At 37.5% G+C, this 23,256-nt stretch overlaps 2 protein-coding genes across 5 annotated transcripts in view; one reads left to right on the top strand and one right to left on the bottom strand.

Annotated features, from left to right (window-relative positions):
* Nucleotides 1–5,263, bottom strand: part of LOC129777468 (dnaJ protein homolog 1) — a 204,725-nt gene extending 199,462 nt beyond the window's left edge. For 2 of the 4 annotated variants that reach the window (XM_055783738.1, XM_055783739.1), the window contains exon 1: nucleotides 4,536–5,263. The gene's annotated coding sequence lies outside the window, so the exon portion shown is untranslated. The remainder of the gene's footprint in view (nucleotides 1–4,535) is intronic. The other 2 variants (XM_055783736.1, XM_055783737.1) reach the window with 2 other exon arrangements.
* A 16,564-nt stretch (nucleotides 5,264–21,827) lies between these two features.
* On the top strand, nucleotides 21,828–22,580 carry LOC129779395 (uncharacterized). Its single transcript, XM_055786837.1, has 2 exons — nucleotides 21,828–21,995; nucleotides 22,060–22,580. The coding sequence occupies exons 1-2, from the start codon at nucleotides 21,917–21,919 to the stop codon at nucleotides 22,500–22,502; spliced, it is 522 nt and encodes a 173-aa protein (XP_055642812.1). The 5' UTR covers nucleotides 21,828–21,916; the 3' UTR covers nucleotides 22,503–22,580.
* Nucleotides 22,581–23,256: the final 676 nt, after the last annotated feature.

Below are 23,256 nucleotides of genomic sequence, written 5' to 3'. Positions count from 1 at the left end.
ACCTTCCTTCAGAGTTTTTCGATAATTATCCGATTTTTCTCTCCACTATATTGATCTACGGGAAGAGACGGATACAACAAAATACAGGAGGCTAAAATCGGACCATCCCTTCTTCGGGTTTTCCGCTTACCAACAGATTTTGCCTTACATTTTTATTTATATAGATAATGGCCATTGAAGGCAGCACATTGTTCCCATCTGTTGATAAAAAACAGGAAGTGGGTTATATCTATGGTATAACCGCAAGGGTGACGTAGGACTATCGTTGATTTAGAGATCATTTGTTTGAAGTTGAATCTGAATTCATTCTGAATGAATGAATATTTGGAGAACTTCGAAAACGAGAGCGTTACGTTTGGAGGCACAAGGTTTTATGTATCCAATATTGGATACGGAAATAACATACTGATGGGGAAGAATAATCTTCAAAAGCTATCCTGTTAATTGCGATTGATTGAAAAATCACAAAACCAAATGTATTTAGTCACAGTGTTACATGGATAGAAAACATTCAAATAAACTCTTTCACATGAATGTAATTTTAAATTCACAGAGGAACTGACAGATTATTTTCAGTAACGATTAGATATTTCCACATTTTCCTCGATACTGGAAGCCCACCAGTGGTTAATGCTAATTCGATAACCATCTGTTAATAGCACTTGATTGAAACATATTTGGTCACAGTGTTAAATGGATAGAAAACATTCAAATAAACTCTTTCACATGAATGTATTTTTAAATTCCTAGAAGAACTGGCAGACTATTTTCCGGATCTTTCTCGATGACGTTTTTTTTACATATTTTCTATGCGTACACGCATTTGACAAAATATCGGGGGAAAAATAAAATGTTTCTATTTTTAGAAGCTTTTATACACCATGGCAATAATTTTGTAACCCCACGAACCTAATTTACATCATTTACTTCCTAGAACGTTACCCAAAGACTATTTACTGCGAAAATATTTTCAATTGAATGGAAATTTACATTTTTTCTTTTTTTTCAACAGAAAGTTTCTTGATAACAATGCCCGTCACACTATTTTCTGAGCAGCGCTTCAGTTGTTATAAAAACGTACGAAAATTACTCGATGACTAGTTTGACTTAAAAAACAAAGATTTTGTTTTACATTTTGACGTAGGACTACGTCTTTCATTTCTATACCGGGGTGTAAAATCAAAGTTTCGAAAACGAAAGCGTTACGCCGGAGACCGAGATTTTGAGCGTTAATAGCTCCTAGGGGGGTCTCCGTAGCCACATTGGTTGCGCGTTCGCTTAGTAAGCGATCGATCGTGAGTTCAAAACTCAGGGCCCTCATTGACCATCTTTGTGTTGTTACAGAATAGCTACGTCCACGCAACAATCATCAGCGATGGAGATCGATCCACGGTCGATATAAGATCGATTTATCCATACAACTGCTCTGCTCTGCAAGACACATCGGGCTACTGTTCTATAAATAACTCAACAATGATCAATCAACTGTCTCCGCTGTCCGGTGGTCCAACTGGATAATGGAAGAACAGAAAGAATACCCTTACGCCTAAATGGCAACTGTGTGAATGTACCATATGTAATGGTATAGAAGGAATACTGGCGAATGGCAACTGTGTAATGTGCTAATTATAGATATGATAACCATGTGACATGTACACGATTAAAATTCGGCTCTGTTACAGCTAAAATGCTAATGAGCCTTAAATAAATAAATGGGATAAAAAAAAAATAGCTCCTAAACAACTGAACGAAATGGTATCATAAACACTTCATTCGAAAGATAAAATGTCTACGCGTTCTATACTTGTTACTTTTTGATCCAAAAACTTGTTTCAATAGTCTTAAAATTGCTTTCAAAACAGGCTATTGAAATCACCAATCGGTATATAAGCGAGCGCCGCTCGGAAATCCACTCAGTTCTAATTGAACAGCGATTGGAGCATGTTGTCGCTGTTGTGGTGAAGCTCTTCGTTTATCATGAAAGTGCTGATGAACGGTGTCACCAAGAGCCTGTTTGTGCACCTTAGGCTAGACATGAATCCATCAGGAGGAGAGTGATGCCACAAACGGTTCCCCGGGAAGATCTCGAAGCAGGCCGCTACACACACACACACACACATACACGCGCGGAATTCTTTCCATTTGGATGCCATTCAGCATCGAGAAAGATCCGGAAAATAATCAGCCAGTTCCTCTGGGAATTTAAAAATACATTCATGTGAAAGAGTTTATTTGAATGTTTTCTATTCATGTAACACTGTGACCAAATATTTTTCAATCAAGTACTATTAACAGGTGGTTATCGAATTAGTATTAACTACTGGTGGGCTTCCAGTATCGAGGAAAATGTGGAAATATCTAATCGTTACTGAAAATAATCTGCCAGTTCCTCTGGGAATTTAAAATTACATTCATGTGAAAGAGTTTATTTGAATGTTTTCTATCCATAAAATATCCATATAATACACTGGGTTTGTGATTTGTCAATCAAGTACAGTTAGCAGGTTAGCTTCTGAAGATTATTCTTCAGAACAAGGTTTTTCGTATCCTATATTGGATGCATAAAACCTTGTGCCTCCAACGTAACGCTCTCGTTTTCGAAGTCTCCCAAATATTCATTTATTCATTCATTCAGAATGGATTTAGATTCAACTTCAAACAAATGATCTCTAAATCAACGATAGTCCTACGTCACCCTTGCGGTTATACCATAGATATAACCCACTTCCTGTTTTTTTTATACTCAGTAGTGCCTCCAGCAATTTTTATATTGTCTCCGCAATCTCAAAATGCCGCAAAAACCACAATAGTTTTTTTCACGTAGAACCACGTCTTTTATTTCTGTACTGGGGTGTAAGTTCAATGTTTCGAATACGTGAGCGTTACACTTGGAGTGCAAGGTTTTGAACGCTAATGACTATTTGCCGACTGAACGAAGTGGTATGATAATTGCTTCATTCGAAAGACAAAATGTTCAAGAGTTATATGATAGTTAATAATTGACCCGAAAACTTGTTTCAATAGCTTAGAAATTGCTTTGAAAACAGGCTATTGAAATCACACTATTCTGAATAAGCCGGTGCCCGCTCGGAAATCCATTTAGTTTGCGCTTGATATTTCCGAGTAGGAATTGATTCCTCTTCCGAGCGTTAAATAATTATTTTCCGGCTCAATGAAGTGGTATTTTAAACGTTTTATTCGAAAGATAAAATGTTTAAGAGTTATAAGATTTCTACTTATTGATCCAAAAAATTGTTTCAATAGCATAAAAATAGCTTTAAAAACAAGCTATTGAAATCACACTAATCTGAATATAAGCCGGTGCCCACAATTGATTAGTTGCAAAGTGATAGGGAAATGGTCTCGCTCGCCTGAACCCTCTAGAAAATTCTTCAAAAACGTCGTTTGATGTTGTTGTAAGCGAAAATGAAATGTCTTTTTCAATTGTAGTATTTTTTTTTATTGTCAAATAATTTATTTAATTTAATTCAATGACTTCTGAGGCTCCAGTCCAAATGTCAAATTTTCTGAACAGTTTCTAATGATATTTTAAGTGTATCAATCATCTCTCTGGTTTTCAGTTAGTGTTTCTAATGATTCATTTACGTATTCCATCGATGTTTTCCGAAAATGTTGATGTCGATGAACCTCCAGAACGAGTATCATCACCTATAGCTACATGACCACTTTTAAAGTGGTCATGTATATGTGGCTATATTTGTTTATTCGATGTAATTTCATCAATATTCTGCATTATTTTAGATACAGATATGTCATTTTTCAAGTAATAAAAATAATGCAAACACGCTGTGAAAATAGTTGTGTAGCTTCAAATTTATATATGTCTGTCAATTAAAACTTCGCATAAATGTAAAAATAGGAAGAAAAAATCAGTTCCGATAAACTCGCGGTTAACTTTTTTTTAAATCATTCCAGTTTTGAATACACAATCAAATTTACACTATCCACAAACACGGATTCACAATCTGAGCGCGCGCTTCATTCATACATCTTCGAACTCCCTTCGAATACAAATCCACAAGTCACTCAATTTTCTCTCTCTCCCATTTTCTCACGCTCACGCACGGTTTGTTTGTATTTTGATTCAACGCTGTAGCGAAATGCGCTGTTTTAAAAACCGCGAGAAACTGGTTGAGTGTATACTCTGTTTTTGTACACATTCACGTAATCACGCTGCTAGTTCAATTCAAGAAACACATTACGAATGCAGCGATCCAAAAATGTGCGGAGAGATAACCAAAAATGATTTGCCGAAACCATGTTAAATAAGAAAAAAAACCAGCGTTGGCTCAGCTGTCCCCAACACCTTCGCCTCTGATCTTCCAGGGGGCAAAACAACTTTCCGTTTTCGACACAAGATAAATGTCAACAATATGAGTTATCCCTCTGATGCTCACACGCAGCATTGAAGAGTTAGAGATTATTTAACTGGCGTTGATCGACTTCCAATTTCGGAAGATCTGTTACGATACACGCCCATGGATTAGCAGGCTTTTGGAAAAAATATTCTCTACCTTGTGGGATTCTTGGATATCCAAAGCGTGAAGATATTCCGATCGGTTGGGTTGTCGCGATGCTTACTGTTTACGTTTTTATCACTACCGTCACACTGTGTTTTGACAATACAATGAATGACACTGAAGTTTATTTTTTTCTGTTTTCCTTTGCTGCTTATTTACAAAAATATCAATGTGTCATGACTTTCGAAGGTTCTTTCGATAGCCGCGATGTTCTGTGTTGGCTATATCTTTCTCCGTTCGACACACAAAACACTCGTACCGAAATGTGGTAAATAACACGTTCTAAAATAAAAACTTCATTCGTGAATATCGCTTTCGAATTGTCACCGCACAGAGCAGCATTGAATCACTCATAAAATCAGCGCTTGCTTCTGGCAAAAACTACTAAAAATAATCATTCTTCATAAACTCACTCCAGAAAACGAAAAAGAAAACAGATCAATCAAAAATCTGGAATCGTTTGCGCGCACACACACACGCACTCACACACAGCTGCCGGACGACGATCTACAAATATGGGTCCAAGGGCTTCAGAATGGGTGCACACGCGGATGGATTCGAAACGGCGCAAACGCAATCCACGGAATATCGGCACACGGCAAAATGCACACTAAATTCTACGGTAGTGACTAACGAAGACGATGACGTTAGCGGGCGGAACGGCGAAAAGACAATATGAAAAACACAATACACTGCACATCGGGACGCGCACTCGGCCAGAGAGTTGCAAAGCGACTAAATCGACTTGGGCAGAAACCGCTTAGCGGACCGCGAAAAAGTAATAAAAGTCAGTCCACTCACATGGAAAGCGCTTCCCCGTGCGTGTGTGTGTGTTTGTGGGGATGTATGTGCGACGCGAATATCCGTCTACCGGTGGACCAGAGTTGAGAGCATTCTTAAGAGCGTATGTGATCAATTCTATTAAAACATTGATGAGTTCTTGACAGAGACAAAAACCACCGAATATACGTGAATGTTTACTTTTGTGCTTGACTTGTGTTGCTGAATTACGATACAGAGCACTACATTACTTTTTTTATTGAGTTTATGTATACCTATCACTTCGCTCTATTTTGTGAAAATAATACCTTTGCAGGTATGTACGCCTATCTTTTAGGCAATTTAAAGTTTTTTTTATCCCTGAAGATGTCTTGGTCTCTTGAACCAATTCAATTATCTACCCAAATTTAAGGTAATATATGCCTCTATCATCCGGAATAAATGGTAATTGGAAGGATGTATGTTTTACTCGTTCAAATATTAGGCTATCAAAAAAGTCCTGCGGTATTTTTTTTTTAATTTTCATTTGTTCATAAAATTAGTTACAATCATCTGTTTTAAGTCAAATATGCGCCGTTTTGTTCGATGACTTGTTCCCAACGAGATGCCAACTTCATAATATCCCTGTTATAGAAGCTCGCTTCCTTATTGTCAAAAAACTCGGATAGCCAATTTTCACAGGCCTCTTTTGTGGCTTTTGTGGCCTCTTCTGACTACCTAGCTCGTTCGCCATGGACAAAAACAGGTGGTAGTCACTTGGGGCAAGGTCCGGACTATACGGCGGATGCAAAAGAACCTCCCATCCGAGCTCCCGGAGCTTCTGGCGCGTCACCAAAGAAGTGTGTGGCCTGGCGTTGTCTGAGATGGCCTCTTCTTCATGAGTGCTACCTTCAAGTGGTCCAGTTGTTGGCAGTACAGGTCCGAATTGAGCGTTTGGCCATAGGGAAGCAGCTCATAATAGATTATTCCTTGACAATCCCACCAAACACACAACAGAACCTTCCTGGCCGTTAATGAGGGCTTGGCCACCATCTGAGCCGCTTCAGCGGGCTTCGACCACGGCCGTTTGCGCTTCACGTTGTCGTAAGTGACCCACTTTTCATCGCCAGTCACCATCCGCTTCAGAAACGGGTCGATTTTGTTACGATTCAGCAGCGATTCACATGCGTCGATACGGTCAAAGATGTTTTTTTGCGTCAACGTGTGTGGCACCCATACATCGAACTTCTTTGTGAATCCAAGCTTCTTCAAATGGTTAATAACGGTTTGATGACTTATCCCCAGCTCTTGGCCGATGCTACGGCTGCTACTATGCCGGTCTTTCTCGGCTAATTCAACGATTTTGTCGCAATTTTCGTTGACAGGCCTTCCGGAGCGTAGCTCATCTTCGACGACCTCTACACCAAAACAAAAACGTTGAAACCATCGTTGTGCGGTGGAAAAGGAAACTGTATCGGGTCCATAACGTGCACAAATTTTATTGGCAGCTTGAGATGCATTTTTGCCTTTGTCATAGTAGTACTGTAAAATATTTCGGATTTTCTCTTTATTTTGCTCCATATTTGCGACACTATAACTCACGAACGACTTAACCAAACAAAACACTGTCAAGGACTATATTATAGCGCGCAAAAATACCTTTCCAACAAGCTATAGTATGACTTGATACAATGAATACAACTAGAACTACGCGCTTACAACGACACCTCGCGGAAATACCGCAGGACTTTTTTGACAGCCTAATATGTTTCTACGATAGTTACAGTATGCTGTCAGGCATTGTCATATTGCAAAATTAATTGCTATGCTATGCACACTATGTCTTCGGTAAACGTCGTGAGTAATGTTGCCAGCCGGTTTTAGCAATTCATATGAGGGGCTTAAAATGAAAGGGGTGTAAGTAATTTGATCGATTTCTCTACATCGACTCTCTCTTTTGGTCATAGCTTAGCCTCAAATACATTCCCAGCTGTATTTGACAATGTGGAAGATAGGTCAGAACCTCATCTATCAGATTCTATAGCAAACTTAACTTGGAACGTTTTTACAATTGAGTTATTAACTAAAGAAAAAGTTGATGAAGAGAAATCGATCAAGTCACTTACACCCCTGCATTCTAAGTCCCTCATATAACACCACACCTTTCTGATCCCACCAAATGTGAAGCATTACTTAGACACACGCAAGTCAAACCTTCGATTCGATTCTGAAGCTTCCTCTGGATGGTGGTAGAAAATTGACTCTGACTACAAGTTATAGTGCTTTAGGACAGATCAACATAATCAAATCTATTCAAAACTTTGCTCCTAGAACTGTCTATATTTTGCTTGTGAATTGAAAGCCTTCGCCAGATGTCGAGAACAGAAAATAAGGTAAACTGACCAGACGTTACGCGGATTACGTCCCGCGAAACATCCCGCATTTGGAAAAAGGAACGAACATTTTCTTAAATGGATGAACCTCAAAATAAAAGACGGGTGGGTAATGTCGGGGACATAACCGGAGTGACGTAGAACTATACAAAGCGGACAGCTTTTGTTAAATATATATTTTAAATATATTGTTTTATTTTCTTCTCCTACGTGAATACCTACCTATCTACCTGAAAAATGGATTAGTTTACTGTTTACTCTTTATGAATATGTTGATGGTTCTGAAAAGAACCTTTGGTGTTGTGTTTTTGTTATCACTCGATATTCCCATCTTGTTCGGTTAAACCTTCCTGTTTAGCTATTACGTTTGCCATTCGCCACAGCTTTCACAGTTGGAAAATTTCTTCCCATCCAGCTTGTGACATGTTGTTCAGTAAATTACATTTAATGGGACGTGCCGGTGAAACACTTTGCCACTCACTGAAACTAATTGTTGCCTTGATGAGCGCCGAACCAAAGCTGCTCTGTTTTTGATGCGTGTTTTCTGATTGTCGTGAGCAACTTTGCAAGCCAACTCGAGCACTCCGACGGCCGAAAATCTATAATCGCTGTTAGGTATACTGGTGCTCCGACACCAATCCGTTCGGCCTAGTTACCCTTGCGGAGCAATTGGCGGATACACCTACGGGGAACTGCACACCTGCACGATTCGAGTGGGACTTTGCCTTTCCCTTAACTTGTCCTCCTTTGTTACGTCCACGATGCCGATGTCGTACAACCACACGGGTTTACGGTTTGAAAGAAAATAAAATATTTTTTTGGGGTCCGCGTGTTTTATACTCTAGCGGTACACACTCACAGGATAGAGACAAATCGGCAGACTCAGCCAGAGGGGCGAGTCCAACGAGACGAACGAATGAGCGTTAAAAGGGAGCGATGGCAAAAAAAATACATTCATTACGATTTGTTCGCTCGTTGGATTCACATGCAGGCTAAAAAGGGTCCTTTTCAGGATCATAAAATTATCTTCAATGTAAAGAGTTTATTGTATTGTTTTCCCTCGATATTCCTATCTTGTTCGGCTAAACCTTCCTGTTTAGCGATTTGTTGCCACTCGCCACAGCTTTCACAGTTGGAAAATTTCTTCCCATAGCTTTGTGACATGTTGTACAGTAAATTACATTCAATGCGACGTGCCGAAGCGCCACTCAGTGTCGCATTGGAGGCGATTTTAACCTGTAATTGAACATTTGCGATGACAGTGGTACAGTGTCGACTTTCAATGTGGGGTCATAATTTGGATCTCTATGTTTACAAAAATGTCCAACTAAATAAGTCGCATTACATGTCCGTCCAATTAGCTAAATGTCGAACTAATTGTAAATTACTGTACTTTCAATCTGGAAACAATTTAAGAATTGGTGAAAATTGAATAATCAAGAAAATCCCCAACTATCAATAGGCTCAGAACAACTGCCAAATTCACATATTCATCATATCCTGGCAAACAAATTATGAAAAAATCAATTTGTGTTTTATTATTATTTTGGATATTGTTTTAGAAAGCATTGAACTGTATTTCCTAAACTCATTTTTGGAAGGTTTAATGGCCTTGAAAAGCGCCTTGTTTTATGGAATGGTTCCAATTTAGAAAACTTAGTACTCGTGGTTTTGAAAAAAACCATTTCGAACGCCCTCGATGCCGCCTTGTTCTGGATTTGCCACCAAAGCAGTTTGTATAAAGAACAAACTTTTTTCTTCTGCTACCTGATGCCGTTTTGCGATTGCGTTTGCCACTCGCCACTCGCTGCAACTGCCTGTTGTTGTCTTGATGTGTTCTGTTCTGAATGCGGTTTTTCTTATCGTCGCGAGCAGCTTTACCAGCCAACTCGATCACTTCGGCGGCCGAAACTATATAACGCCGGCTAGGTGGACTGGTGCACTGGTACTAACGCGCTCGGCCTAGCTACCCTTGCGGGGAACTCCAGATCAACACGGTTCGAGCGGGATTTTGTCTTTCCCTTCACTTTTCCTCCTTTACCATGTCCATGTCCAGAGAATTACGCATGTGTGAGACTGCGACCAATGTTTCGTTCATTTTTTTCTTTTTCCTTTCCAATCGTGCTTCATTCTATTTCGCTGCTGCTCTGGTTGCCCGTTTTGGTCGGTACGATTTGAGGAGCACAAAATGGACCAATCAAAAATGGGCACATAGTGCATTTTGGCAATGCTTGGTATTTCACAATTATTCAATTATTTATCTCAAGAAAAATGAAATGTTATTCGTTATGATAGATGCGTAGATATATTTCCTATCAATTGATGCAAAAACCTTTGCGATCTATTGAGAAATGCTCGAGTTATAAGCGTTCCAAATCTTGCATTTTTTCCTACTTGTTCAGTGCCTAGATTTCCATTTCACCCCCTATATCTTCCGGTTAGACGTAGTCCTACGTCAAAAAGATTGCGTAGTCCTACGCAATCTGCCTACGGCAGGCCCGATGGCAGTTTTAAATTGTTAAAATATGAATGAAATATTTTACTTCATGTTATTTGATTACTTGAAACATGTAGTACTGAACTTTATTTAACCATTTCTATATAAATTTTAGAAAACGTATCCGATTGCAGCACTTTCGTATCATATGTAAGAGCTTTAATTACCCTAGAATCATATTTCAGATAGCCGTACGAGATAGCTGCGGTTTGATAATCCAAACAACCGGAGTTCAAATCCAATCGGAGCAATTTTATAACCGTCGCCACCACTCATATCAAACATTTATATCCCTAAAAATCAATTGATTAATTCCTATTTGTACAAACATAAATGTTTATAAAAGTTCTATATACATACAAAAATGGTGATTCCCCGGACTGAACATTTTACTTTAATATTTTCCGCCATTTTTTATGGCAGTGAGGAATCGTTTATTCGTATGGCAACAGACTTATTATGGTATTAGGTATTGCCTAATAACTTGCATGTACAGTAAGTTACCTCTAATTCGTCATTTAGGTTATTGTACAGACCTGTAACGGGATACAAATAATTGTACATTTTCATCTCTAATTGGATATTTTTGTAAACATCAAGTTTGGGACCCAAACTATGGCCCCAGATTGAAAGTCGCCACCAGACGTCGACATTGTACCACTATCATCGTGAATGTCCAATTACAGGTCAATCACGTCTAATGCGACACTGAGTAGTGCCTCGGTATGTCGAGGATTAGAGGTAACTTACTGTATATGCTATTTGGACGCATCATATACCACCCAAAATATCAGATATTCGATGCTCTATATACTAATATTCCAAACATACATGTACTTACAAAAATCTATAATAATTATTATAATTATCAAGAACGCTTTCCGCTATTCGGTTTTTTTGGTACTCCGTAGTAAATCGTGACAATAGTCGTACTAGATACATGTATAAGTCGTATATTCATCCATCCAATCATCGGGAATACTGGTTCAAGTGGAAAATAAATGTGGAATGTGGAACATAAATAACAATATAATACAGTAATTTAAATTTAATACTACATGCCGAGGCACCACTCAGTGTCGCTTTGGAAGCGATTCTGGCCTGTAATTGAATATGGCGATGTGAGTGGACGTCTGGTGGCAACTTTAATGTGGTGCCATAATTTGGGCCCCGAACTCGATGTTTACAAAAATGTCCAATAAGAGATAAAAATGTCCAATTAAACGTGTCACATTACAGGTCTGTCCAATTATCTAAACGTCGTATTAAATGTAACTTACTGTATATAAACAATATTTATTTCCAGCTGTTTTGAGGCATCTCGCACAAATTGACAATAGCATTCAGTTGTCAGTGCAAGTCGGTGCAATTTTTAGAGTGTAAAAAAAGTTCACTGTTTACATAAAAGCAATCTCGAATTGGTCCCACTTTTTTGCTTGAAGTTACTATCCCCTGCTATACGGCTATTTGAAGATGACAATATGTGGTACAAGTGTCGTATTGACAGTGTTGTGATTATTTTTTTCAGTCTCAAGTTATAGCGCGTCAAAGATGAAGTCCACCAAGCAAGAAATTCGCCATATTTTACGTTTTTACTGCCTGCGAGGTAAAACTGCAACGAAGGCAGCCGAAAAAATTCGTGTAGTTTATGGACCCGATACTGTAACGATTCGCACAGCACAGCGTTGGTTTGATCGATTTCGTTCTGGTATAGTGGCTGTCGAAGATATACCCCGTACTGGTAGGCCAATCGTCGTGGAAACCAATAAAATCGTTGAAATCATCCAAGTAGACCGGCTTGTGAGCACTCGCTCGATTGGCCAGGAACTGGGTATAGACCATAAAACCGTTTGGAACCATTTGCAGAAGATTGGATTCCAAAAAAAGCTGGATGGAACGAACTCGACCCATTTTTGAAGAAGATGGTGACTGGTGATGAAAAGTGGATCACGTACGACAACATAAAGCGAAAAAAAGTCTCGGTCGAAGCGCGGTGAGCCGGCCCAAACCATCGCCAAGCCCGGATTGACGGCCAGGAAGGTTTTGCTGTGTGTTTGATGGGATTGGAAGGGGATCATCCACTATGAGCTGCTCAACTATGGCCAGAACATCAACTCGGTTCTCTACTGTGAGCAGCTTGACCGTTTGAAGCAGGCGATTGACCAGAAGTGGCCAGAAATGATCAATAGGAATGGTGTTGTTTTCGACCAGGACAACGCTCGGCCTCATACATCTTTGATGACCCGCCAGAAGCTACGGGAGCTCGGATGCGATGTCCTATTGCACCCACCGGACCTGACTCCAAGTGATTATCATCTCTTCCGGTCCAAGCAAAACGCTCTTGGTGATACTAAGTTGGCCTCAAAAGAGGCTTGCGAAAACTGGCTGTCTGAGTTTTTTGCAAATAAAGAGGAGGGGCTTTATAAGGGGGGGGATAATGAAGTTGCCTTCTAAATGGCAACAAGTTTGCGAACAAAACGAAATACGACATTTCCTTTTCCCCAACCCAATATATCCAAAAATCAGAGACGTTTTTTCGTTTTTGAATTATGATTTTTGAAAGCTAACACGTTTTCAGTCTTCGTTCAATAGTCCTATGCGCCTAGACTGCCTTGCGCCTACAATGATTTATAGCGACTGTAACATGGTTAAATTATCATTACTCATTATAATTTCTAATCCCAGACTATCATGTTATACGTAGAGACTTGAATCAATTTCGATAATTGCTTCTGTGTCTCATGAATTAATTAGATTAAAGGGCCTGGCCGGGTAAGGGAGTAAAAAGTGCCCCCAAACCAAATCACCAGCTGTATGGCAAATATTGTATAGGATATTAAATAAGAAATTTTGGCGGTTTATTTGAACCCCTATGTGGTTTAACATAGGATCTATAATGAAAAACATACTTTTTCGTTTATTTCAAGAAATAAGTACACATTAAAGTTTTTTGCATACTTTGCCACATACATGGCCCAGACCGAGAAGGTTATAGATTCACATGTTTGCTCTCCTCTTTACTCTTAGAAAACATTTTCTAAATTAATTTTATAATGAGGTGTAATATTATTACGCATGTATGCAACAGCACCAGTTTGGAGAGCTGAAACAGTTGTATGCTATGTTAAAATGCCCCAGCTTGGCGAAACGGACAAAAACGGCTCAGAAATTCAGGAAGACTTTTTTCCCCGTTTTTGAGATATTTCATTTTTGTTTTTCTATCTCTTTTTTCGCTGGTTTCGACAAATGTACTTTTGAAAACTTTTTAAGTACTGAATCGCTTGACGCTAGGAACAACAACAATTTGTTTACAACAAATGGAACATTTGTGTAAATGTGGTATTCTGGTAAATGTTATTTTCGTGTGAATGTTAAATTCGAGCAAGTTGGATTCAAGTGAATATATTTCGGGTAAATGTATTCGGATAAATGTTCAAGAAAATGTTATAGAATCGTATCAAAAACGTGTCGGAAAAAAGTCAGTTAAACACAAAATATTATTAATTCAAATAAAGTAATTATTGATCTACTATAGGATTCACTAAGGAATTTTTTTGAGTGTGCAACTTAATTCGCTCCGTTTTTTGCATATTAAACACATTGATTTGCACAACAAAATTAATTAACACGTTCAGTGCCACGGTTTTATAGCGACTCTATGGAAATTTTCGAACGTATTACGGCCATCGTTTCTTATTACTTTTTCCTCTGCTTTCTGACAATTTACGGATTCCGTCGCTGCATTCATCTTTTGAAGCCAATAATCAATCCAGCCAGTTTTTGATACCCTTTTCTGAAGCGAATTACACGTAAAGCGTTCTGCATAGATCGAAACAAATGGTAGTCGGAAGGGACGAGATATGGGCTATGAGGCGAGTTAACCAGAATTCCCCTTCCGCTATTTTTCAAATAGTTTTAAAACCGAACAGCAACATGAAGCCGAGCGTTGGCATGATGGGATATTATCGACTCGTACCAGGTCGCATAATCTGCACGTTTTTCGACAATAGTTCGCTGTATTACATAAAAAAAATCTCAAACGCTGCCAAGAAGGGATTGAACCACTTGTGCTGTTATACCAATGCACGAGAATATTATACCATACTATAAAATGGAAGTGGATATTATAAATATAAACGGAAAGGGTTTTCTGAGAGTACAACGGAATGCGCAAATAACTGTTTTTTAACGTGATAACGTGATAAGTGCATATTTGCAAGGTGTATTTTATGTTGCTCTCTTATATCGCTCTTATTAAGTTACTAGCTGACCCGGTGAACTTCGTTCCAGCCAAAATTATTTTTATATGAATTCTTTCGAACAATCACGTTTTCTTATTAAGCGAACGTTCATCGGTTCAATCGCTCACCATTAATTGATCAATGATTTCTTATTATTTCTACCGAAACTCGTCGTTATAATAAAAATTCATTGTTAGACACAATTTTCACCCAAGATTCTTGATTCACTTGCAAATAACATGTTTCTCTGTTACATGGAATACATTCGAATACAACACACGAATACAACAAATAAAGACGGTTCAAATCGGATCATTCCTTTTCGTTTTTCTTTACGCCATTCTGAATAGCTTTGAGACAAAAATATGAAAAAATACTGAAAGTACATCGTACTAAAGTGTATCGATAAATATCTTCAAACTTAAAAAAATTAAATACTCAGTACAAAAAAAATTAATATATTTTCTGGCATTTCGGAATTTTGAAAAAAACTATAATTTTTATACCCACTTCTGCTCTAATTTTTATTAAAATGCGTTCGTATGTGTCTTTTTTCTACATGTGGCGTAATTTTTCCTGAATTTTTAAGAGCATTGCGGGACACAGAAATAATTTTCTTCATCGTCCGCATTATTATTTTTATTTTCTTCACTATTTTATTGTATTCGTGGTTTTCAATTGTAAGATTAAAATTAAAAAAATATAAAAAAATGAAAATAATTCGGATTTTTTAAAGTGTTCTTCTCATTAATCCGAATGATCTTTCCACAAGCACTTTATTTTTCCTCACAGAGCCCTATCGCGCTGCTTACTCTTATGAATTTAGTGAACCATCTAAATCCAATGTAAAAATAATCTCATATCTTTTAAGATACGAAAAAAAAATCTTTGTACAGCGCAATGCTCTAAATATACCGACAAAATTTAGACCTATAAAAATATGAAATTTAAATAAATATTAAAGCACTAATGGGTGTCTAAATTCAAAATAAATTAAAAATGCCCAAAGGCCATAAAAATTTTTTTTTCGCGCAATCCTCTTGAAAATTCAAGAGAAAATTACGCTACATGTGGAAAAAACAACACATACGAACGCATTTAAATAAGAATCAGAGTTAAATTTGGTCTCAAAGTATTTTTTTTTTCAAAATTTCGAAATTCCTGAAAACATATCGAAAAACACTCTAAAAATTCTGAAAAAAATCACATATACCTAAAATAGACGTAGGAAGAAATTTGAATATTACTATATAATAAACTAGAGTAGTACTGAATCTCAAAAAAAAAAAAAAATTAATTTAAAATTAAAATAAAAATTAATTTAATTTTTTTTAGTATTTGATCTTTTGATGAAAAAAATGTTTGAAAATATTGATCGATACACCTTAGTAAGATGTACTTTCAGTATTTTTTTTTCATATTATTGTCTCAAAGCTATTGAGAATGGCGTGAAACAAACGAAAAGGTGCATTTTTTACCATAGATTCTATGGTGTACCAAATAAGGACTAAAAATTTTTGGTACTACTGCCAAAATGTTTTATTTAGTACCCTATACAATATTTTCTATACAACTGGTGATTTTGTTTGGGGGACTTTTAACTCCCTTGCCTAGCCAGACTCTTTGGAAATATAAAAAATATATTATAAATATATTTTTTGTACCGAGCAACACTGAAAAACATCTGAAAAAAATCACACATAGAAAACACACATTAGAAAAGTCGTAGGAACACATTTAAATATGAATCAGAGTAGTACTGAATCTCTAAATCCCAAAAAATTTTTCAATAATTTTAACATTTTTTTAGTACTTAAATTTTTTTGATAATTTTTCTTGATACTAGTGAGATGCACATTCAGTATTTTTTCAAATTTTTATCTCGAAGCTTTTGAGGATGGCGTGAAATAAACGAAATGGTACGTTTTTCACTATAGATCCAAGGTTAAACCACATAGGGGTTCAGAAAAACCGCCAAAATTTCTTATTTAATATCCTATACAATATTTGCCATACAGCTAGTAATTTAGTTTGGGGGCACTTTTTACTTCCTTACCCGGCCAGGCCCTTCACACACTTTCCCGTTTGACCAAATTTTGATCCTAACATCCTTCAGAAGCGTTTTTAACATAAGGGTCTGTTGTTACCATTGCAAAGTGACCTGATCATGCAATATCGGCTTTTCTCTGCAAGCAGCTTAGTTTCGTTACGCTTTCATACTTTGCAGGCCCAACCATTGATTGAAGGTTGTCGATACCGTAGGCTAGATCAGGCTGTCAACCAAACAAGTTGGTAATAATAAAAATGAAACAAGTAATACAGGGCGCACTCGGGTAGGGGAAATGGGGGGAAAGTGGTCACCCGAACAATATCGTAACTCAACTTATTGTTGTTCAAGATAGCAAGCGATTTTTATTATGAAAATTGAAAATAGTACATTTTTCATTATTATCAAAAAGTTGAAAAATCGAACATTTTTTTAAGTGAGAAGTTCAAGTGGTCACTGGTGGGGGGCAAAGTGGTCACTCGTACATATCATGCTAGAAGGAATAGATTTATGCGTGTTTTTTTGTCCAAATTTATCGAAATCAATATTGAAATATTAGGTACATGTATAAAATAAGCTAGACCTATTCACCTAAAGTCGTAATTGAAATTTTCTTATATGCACTAAACGTAGTGAGAAACACACAACGTTTTTCATGATGATTCTTGGTTTTGGTACGGGTGGCATATTTTTTCCTGGGTCAAACCACGAAAGAGACCTCTTTAGGAGCAGAAGGTGATCAGGTACATCAGTTTTGAAAACAAAACATTTTCATTAGTAATCCTCCACTGACCACTTTGCCCCCAAACAACAAGTTAATTTCTATGAAGAATAATCGCTGATATTGAACAAAATATCTGTTCACCACCAGAATACGTGAACAATCGTCCAAACTAGTGATTTGTCGAAAATATCAGGTCAAATAAACTCAATTTCACTAGATATTCCTCAAATTCGAAACGCACAAAACTACGGCCGAATGGCTACTGGGAGAGCGATTTTTGTTCTTATTTATATTTTAACATGTGACAGCTCCACGGAAGTACAGGGTGACTCAAAAATAATGAATTTCTTCAAACATAAGGTGACTATCAATACGGTGTCAATAATCAATAGTTATACTACCAAGCAAGCAGGTGACTACTTCACCCCCACTATCCCTATATACAGTTTCATTGTACATATATTAGGCTGTCAAAAAAGTCCTGCGATATTTCCGCGAGGTGTCGTTGTAAGCGCGTAGTTCTAGTTGTATTCATTGTATCGAGTCATACTATAACTTGTTGGAAAGGTATTTTTGCGCGCTATAATATAGTCCTTGACAGTGTTTTGTTTGGTTAAGTCGTTCGTGAGTTATAGTGTCGCAAATATGGAGCAAAATAAAGAGAAAATCCGACATACACATTACTACTATGACATAGGCAAAAATGCATCTCAAGATGCCAATAAAATTTGTGCAGTTTATGGACCCGATACAGTTTCCATTTCCACCGCACAACGATGGTTTCAACGTTTTCGTTCTGGTGTAGAGATCGTCGAAGATGCGCCACGCTCCGGAAGGCCTGTCGTCGAAAATTGCGACAAAATCGCTGAATTAGCCGAGAAAGACCGGCATAGTAGCAGCCGTAGCATCGGCCAAGAGCTGGGGATAAGTCATAAAACCGTCATTAACCATTTGAAGAAGCTTGGATTCACAAAGAAACTCGATGTATGGGTGCCACACACGTTGACGCAAAAAAACATCTTTGACCGTATCGACGCATGTGAATCGCTGCTGAATCGCAACAAAATCGACCCGTTTCTGAAGCGGATGGTGACTGGCGATGAAAAGTGGGTCACTTACGACAACGTGAAGCGCAAACGGTCGTGGTCGAAGCCCGCTGAAGCGGCTCAGACGGTGGCCAAGCCCTCATTAACGGCCAGGAAGGTTCTGCTGTGTGTTTGGTGGGATTGTCAAGGAATAATCTATTCCGAGCTGCTTCCCTGCAATTCGGACCTGTACTACCAACAACTGGACCGCTTGAAGGTAGCATTCATGAAGAAGAGGCCATCTTTGATAAACAGAGGCCGCATCGTCTTCCATCAGGACAACGCCAGGCCACACACTTCTTTGGTGACGCGCCAGAAGCTCCGGGAGCTCGGATGGGAGGTTCTTTTGCATCCGCCGTATAGTCCGGACCTTGCCCCAAGTGACTACCACCTGTTTTTGTCCATGGCGAACGAGCTAGGTAGTCAGAAGAGGCCACAAAAGCCACAAAAGAGGCCTGTGAAAATTGGCTATCCGAGTTTTTTGACAATAAGGAAGCGAGCTTCTATAACAGGGATATTATGAAGTTGGCATCTCGTTGGGAACAAGTCATCGAACAAAACGGCGCATATTTGACTTAAAACAGATGATTGTAACTAATTTTATGAACAAATGAAAATTCGAAAAAAATACCGCAGGACTTTTTTGACAGCCCAATATAATCGAATTCTGTATATAATCGAGTCAAACAATTTTTTTCATTTGTTTTTTTATATTTTTAGTTTTTTTAATAAAAACTAGCTGACCCGTCGAACTTCGTCCCTCCCAAAATTATTGATTTGATATGAATTCTTTAGAACGAATTTCTAAACTTTTTCTCATCATATAATTGTTCTATGGGCAGAATACAACAAATACATCAAAATGAAGATGGCTCAAAAGGGACCTTTCCTTCATCGGATTTTCCGATTAGCAACACATTTGGTCTTCCATTTTTACCATTTTTATTTTTATAGGACGATGGATAGAAGATATAGGAATGCGTTGTTTTGCCTTAAAATCCATTTCCACTTTCGAACAAAGATCAACTTCGCTAGCGCAAATAGCGAATTGACTAACAACGCTCAGTTTTCCAAAAATTTTCCGATTTTGCTCTCCACTATATTGAACTACGGGAAGAGAAAAATACAACAAAATAATGAAGGCTAAAATCGGGTCATTCCTTCCTTCTTCGGGTTTTCCGCTTACCAACAGATTTGGCTTTCCATTTTTATTTATAAAGATATAAGATATGGTAATGCGTTATTTCGCCTGAAAATCCATTTCCACTTACGAACAAAGATGATGGGAATTCACTTTTCCGAATTTTCCGACCTTCCTTCAGGATTTTCCGATAATTTTCCGATTTTTCTCTCCACTATATTGATCTACGGAAGAGACGAATACAACAAAATACAGGAGGCTAAAATCGGACTATCCCTTCTTCGGGTTTTCCGCTTACCAACAGATTTTGCCTTACATTTTTTATTTATATAGATAGATATAAGATATGGAAATGCGTTATTTCGCCTGAAAATAAATTTCCACTTACGAACAAAGATCAATTTCGATAGCGCAAACATCGAATGGACTAACAACGCTTATTATAATAAAATTTTCGAACATGTGGGAATTCAATTTTCCGAATTTCCGACCTTCCTTCAGAGTTTTCCGAAAATGTTCCGGTTTCTCCACTATATTGATCTACGGCCTATTAAAATTCTCAGAAAAATCGCACATTTCAAGAAAAAGTGCAGAATCAAATTGAAATAAGAATTATAGTAGTAGTGAAACCCTAAATTCCCAAAAAAAAATTCAATATTTCAAGATCATTTGTTACTTAAATTTTTGATGATTTTTTTTTTTTTTTTGATAAAATTTCTCGATACACCATTACAAGATGCACTTTCTTATTAGTTTTTTAATTTTTATCTCGAAGCTATTGAGAATGGCGTGCAAAAAATTGAAGAGTACGTTTTTTACCATGGATCCTTTGTTGAACCTCATAGGGGTTCAAAAAAATAGTCATAATTTCTTGTTTGGTACCCTATACAATATTTTCCATAGAGCGGGTGATTTGGTATCGGGGCACTTTTTACTTCCATAAAAAAAATATTTTCTTTATTTTTCGTAATCTTCTATGTTATGCTTCACAGCTATTTCAAGGGAAATTATTGCCGACCATTACGACACTCATATAAAAGTTTATTACGATTATAAAGATTTATTACGCAAAGGGTTAATATGTGTTGGCCCATAAAATATGTAAAAAAATATTTTTAAGCTTAACGGTTTCATTGTGATTAAACGTAATAATAAAACAGGTTTGCCATTTTGTAGCGACTACCTTTTTGGATTTATATTGTTTGGATTCATTTATATTGTAGTGTGTTCTCCAAGTCAAGGCCATTCATTTGATACACATATTCCAATCAATATTTGTTTAGACTATATGATATCAGTCATTTTGTAGCGGCAGACAAACTGTATTTTTCATATTATCGAATACGCATAATAATAATAACAATATAAATAAAGATGTGTACTAAATTCAAAAGCAAACAATCAAAAAGGAGGAAATCTTTCACATGCGGGAGTTGCCTAAAAATTTAAAAAATGTGATTGGCCTTTTTGTGGTTGTCGCTAACTTGAATTTGGATTTTTCATAAATAACTGTGTTCTACTAGTCAAGCCCTTTATAGTAATAATATTTATAATAATATAGTAAAACTCAAATGCATAACGAGCACATATTTCTATTTGCTTTTCCATATTAATGAATTTTTGAAACATATTTCATTTTTCGTAAACACATCTTTCATCTGATAAAACAAATTTGAACAGATTTACAAAAAAAATATCTGGCATCTTTTAAACAAACCACAGAAAATGGCGTAAAAAAATTGAACGAAAATGTTGTCAACCTCAAACAGCGGCAACTCGACATGCTAGGTTGCTTCCAACAGGTTGAGTCAACCTTGTCAACTGGTTGCCCCGTGTGCGGACTCCCGTTTGATTCCACATGCTATCAACCTTCGTCAAGTTGAAGTTGGTTCCCGTTGGCCCGTGTTCGGGCGGCCTTAGGCTTCAATTTAATATGTCGATCGTCTGAATCGCTTCATTTTTGGAAAAAAAAAGAGTTAAAAAGGATTTTTCGAACCACCCTAAAATAGAAACGGGCACCCTAATGAAAAAAAACAATGCGAGTCTAATATTTTGCGACAAAAAACAAAACTACCACTCTCCACGAAAATTTGAGGATTTCTATATCGGTTTGGCATGGAAAGGCTGAAATTACAAATAGAGAACTACTAAACGCAACAGTTTTGCCACAGTGCCCTCTATAGGCAAATGAACTGCAAAGTTTAAAGCCTCTTTAAAAGAAAGGACCGACAGTGCCCTCTAGTGATAAAATGGAAGATGAATTAAACTTTATTCTTCCGTTTCTATTTCGAAAGCTTGAAAGGCGCCATCCACTGTGTATTAAACGTACTAAACTGCAAAATACGAAAGAAGCATTCGAAAAAGCTTACAGTTTGACGTTTAACTGTGGATAGATTCAAAATAAACTCAGCAGTTGCAGCTAAAAGTATGTCCACCGTTATTTTGTGAATTATTTTCCTCAACCTTGTAAGTTAATTTGGAGAGCGAAATGTCTCTCAAAGATTCTTCCGCGGGTATCGTTGATGACACAAGGAGTTTGTCGAAACGAATGCGTGCCGCTTACTCTGGTGAGTATCTTTGAATTCCATATCCACTGATACCCTTATTAGAAAGTGCCCTCACAAATTGTAGTAACTGAGCCAGCGGTCGAAACTGCTTCCCAGTCGCTTGAAACGCTTCGGATGAATATATTCTCACTCATCGAGCAGGCAAAAATCCGGATCCATAAGGCCAGTTGCAACCAAACTGCGGCACTCACCGAAAAGCAAACCAAGTTGCTTAATGATGCTATCTACTCGATAAATTCTATCCTTCGGAAGCAAGAACAGGTAGCGACGATGCAGAACAATAAGCGTGAACTCGTTGGTTTATCTGGGGAAGATTTCCAGAAACAGATTGGTAACATGTCGAAAATGTTGAATGCTGTAACAATTGAAATGGCGAAACTGAAACAGTCAACTGATACGCTGGTGAACATTTACTCAAATTATCAGCTCGAAAACGAAGAAGAATGTGATTCCGGTCAGAATACGGACAGCAGCGAAGGGAATAATACAATTTTTGAACAGCAGTGAAATTGCTTGTTATATAGTCGTTATGCAACATTTGTATTTTTCAAAACATTAAAATAAAATTGTTTTTGTTATTTTCAATCTGAACAACATCTTGGATGATTCTAAATGCTTCAAATTGAGAGTTTGGGTAAAAGCAGTTAGATACAGTGGTTCATCGTACGTTGCAGTTTGTTCAGAAAGGCACTGATCTTCGAACGCATGGGCTCGATTTGAAAGAGTTTGCGAGCTCCCTGAATTCGAAATTATTTGGTATCAAGGACCAATTAAGCCTGTAATCATAATTAACACGTTGAGTGCCACGGTTTTATAGCGACTCTATGAAAATGTTTAATGGTCCCCATGGCCACCGGGCTCTTTTGGTTGGCCCATCTGATCCTTTACCATTAAGTAATATTAGTAGATCAAATATTTATTTAATATATTTAATCCGGGCTAATCTTGTTGACGTTAGTGAATAAATATGAAATTATTACCTACTAGCTGACCCGGCAAACTTCGTCACGCCCACAATTGCTTTTCTGATTTATATTAGGCTGTCAAAAAAGTCCTGCGGTATTTCCGCGAGGTGTCGTTGTAAGCGCGTAGTTCTAGTTGTATTCATTGTATCGAGTCATACTATAGCTTGTTGGAAAGGTATTTTTGCGCGCTATAATATAGTCCTTGACAGTGTTTTGTTTGGTTAAGTCGATCGTGAGTTATAGTGTCGCAAATATGGAGCAAAATAAAGAGAAAATCCGACATATTTTACAGTACT

This window comes from Toxorhynchites rutilus, chromosome 3 (genome assembly GCF_029784135.1).
Source record: "Toxorhynchites rutilus septentrionalis strain SRP chromosome 3, ASM2978413v1, whole genome shotgun sequence".
Lineage (NCBI taxonomy): Eukaryota > Metazoa > Arthropoda > Insecta > Diptera > Culicidae > Toxorhynchites > Toxorhynchites rutilus.
This window is presented reverse-complemented; position numbering and strand designations above follow the sequence as displayed.

What these genes read in the sequence shown, in the direction of transcription:
- LOC129779395 (XM_055786837.1), top strand. Translation starts at nt 21,917, where the DNA reads ATGTCTCTCAAAGATTCTTCCGCGGGTATCGTTGATGACACAAGGAGT. An exon ending in AATGCGTGCCGCTTACTCTG is followed by an intron (nt 21,996 to 22,059) that starts GTGAGTATCTTT and finishes CACAAATTGTAG; the next exon opens with TAACTGAGCCAGCGGTCGAA.